This window comes from Aphanomyces astaci, assembly GCF_000520075.1.
Source record: "Aphanomyces astaci strain APO3 unplaced genomic scaffold supercont1.12, whole genome shotgun sequence".
Lineage (NCBI taxonomy): Eukaryota > Oomycota > Saprolegniomycetes > Saprolegniales > Verrucalvaceae > Aphanomyces > Aphanomyces astaci.
In genome coordinates this window covers 128,208-130,214 of record NW_009798275.1, presented here as the reverse complement: position 1 = coordinate 130,214, position 2,007 = coordinate 128,208, and the positions used below count along the sequence as shown (strand labels likewise).

At 56.0% G+C, this 2,007-nt stretch overlaps 1 protein-coding gene across 6 annotated transcripts; it reads left to right on the top strand.

Moving 5' to 3' along the window:
• The first annotated feature begins 26 nt into the window (after positions 1-26).
• On the top strand, positions 27-1,902 carry H257_06130 (hypothetical protein). 6 transcript variants are annotated; one of them, XM_009831244.1, is made up of 5 exons: positions 126-355; positions 415-590; positions 634-1,264; positions 1,326-1,670; positions 1,728-1,898. In XM_009831244.1, exons 1-5 carry the CDS (start codon positions 143-145, stop codon positions 1,815-1,817), a joined length of 1,455 nt encoding a protein of 484 aa, XP_009829546.1. In that variant the 5' UTR covers positions 126-142; the 3' UTR covers positions 1,818-1,898. The 6 variants fall into 6 exon arrangements, with proteins under 6 accessions (XP_009829547.1, XP_009829551.1, XP_009829546.1 ...); XM_009831247.1 differs by having other exon boundaries at positions 132-355; positions 634-1,670; positions 1,728-1,902; XM_009831248.1 differs by having other exon boundaries at positions 132-355; positions 1,326-1,898.
• The last annotated feature ends 105 nt before the right edge of the window (positions 1,903-2,007 follow it).

Genomic DNA, 2,007 nt, shown 5'->3' with positions numbered 1-2,007 from the left:
GAAATCACGTTTAAGGTAAAACCGTGCTGGTTTGTTCTATTAACAGTAAAATACCCTAAAACATGAAAAAACCTTCCCAGTCGAACCGTCAAACTTTATACGATGCTGCCAATGAGCATATATTTGCCTGCTGACAACACAGATGCATCGGTTGACCACCATCGGCCTTCGGAAGCTCACGCATGGAGCTGCGTTGTCGCGAGGGCTACCTCCAACCCGCATGCGACAGTACACCACACCTCACAATCCGTTTGTGCTCAAAGCGAACGAACTTGTGCCAGGGATCCAAGCATCCGAGTTTCAGCAACGTCGTGAGCAGGCGGTGAAGTTGTTGCCGGCGAATTCGATTCTCATTGTACGTGCTGCTGTTGCTGTTTGTTCTACCCTGTGTTGACATCAGCGTGCACACACTAGCTGAATGCCGCAGAGGAGAAGTACTCGTCTCACGACATTCCGTACGACTTCCGACAAGACTCGCACTTCTTGTACCTCACGGGGCTCGACGAGCCGGAGGCCGTGGCCGTGCTCAAGAAGAACGCCGACGCCACGTCCGAGTACATTCTGTTCGTTCGTCCTCGCGATGCCCATAGGTAGGATTAACTTCCATGGGTCCTTTCCTCATGTTGCGTGCAGCGAGCAGTGGGACGGCCCGCGGACCGACATCCACACGGCCAAGTCTCAATTTCTCGCCGACGCCGCGTACACCCTGGACGAGTTCGAGTCCAAGCTGCTGTCGATGATCGCGCCCGACACGCATCTGTGCCTTACCGCCCCCGTGCAAGGCAAATACCCGCCGCGGTTCCTGCAAGCCACTCGGAGCATCGCCCAAACCCACCAGTTCCAGATGGCGGACGCGCACTTGGACTCGCTGCGGGTGATCAAGTCGCCGGCCGAAGTGGTCAAGATCCGGGAGGCGACGGCGATTGGGTCGGACGCCTTTCGATCCGTGATGGCGTCGTGTGCGCCGGGGCAGTTGGAGTTGGCACTGGCTGGCCACTTCGAAGCCAAATGCAGAGCCAGGGGTGCGCCACGTAATTCGTTTCCGTGTGTGGTGGGGGCCGGTGCCAACGGATCTGTGATCCACTACCTGTCGAAGCGCAGCATGTTGCAGAAGGAGGAGCTTGTGCTCATGGACTCTGGCTGTGAAATCACGGGCAACTACGTCAGCGACATCACGCGCACGTGGCCCATCGACGGACAGTTCACCGGGCCCCAGAAAGCCTTGTACACGCTGGTGTTGGACGTCCAGTTGCGTTGTTTGGAGGTTCGTTGATTTATGGCCTGTAACGTCTATGTTGTTTGTGTTAAAAAGTAGTTTTGTATAGCGCCTGCACGTGGCGATGGAATGCAAGACGTCGCTGTCGCTGGACGAGCTGCACCATTACTCCGTGGGGCTGCTGGGCCAGGGCATGAAGGACGTCGGGATCATCCCCGCGACCGTCGGCCTCAACACGCCCGAGTTCAGCCGCCTCTTCCGAATGTACAACCCCACGCACTTGAGCCACTACCTCGGCATGGACGTCCACGACACCCCTCGGTTCCCTCGATCGTCGCCCCTGCGGCCAGGCATGGTCGTGACCGTGGAACCTGGCATCTACCTGCCCAAGAACGACATGACCGTGCCAGTCGAGTTCCGAGGCATCGGCATCCGCATCGAAGACGATGTGCTGGTATGGACGGACTACTGTAGAGTGGTATATATATACCTGATGGATGCGATTGTGTAGATCACGGACACAGGCATTGAAATCTTGACCAGCCGCGTCCCCAAGTCCATCGAAGACTTGGAGGCGTTCATCGGGTCCAGTGCCGCCTGATAAGACCAACCTCTGCAATCGGATCAAGGAGCTAGCTTCTACGTAAAGTATCATCCAATACTAAATACCTACTACTTACAATACTGGGTTTGCAATGTGCAGTGTGCACTTGTTACAGTAGCTGCTCTCCAGTTCCTAATGTTGGGATGATAAGAGGAGTCGTAGCACCGCCATAGGTACAGCTGTACAC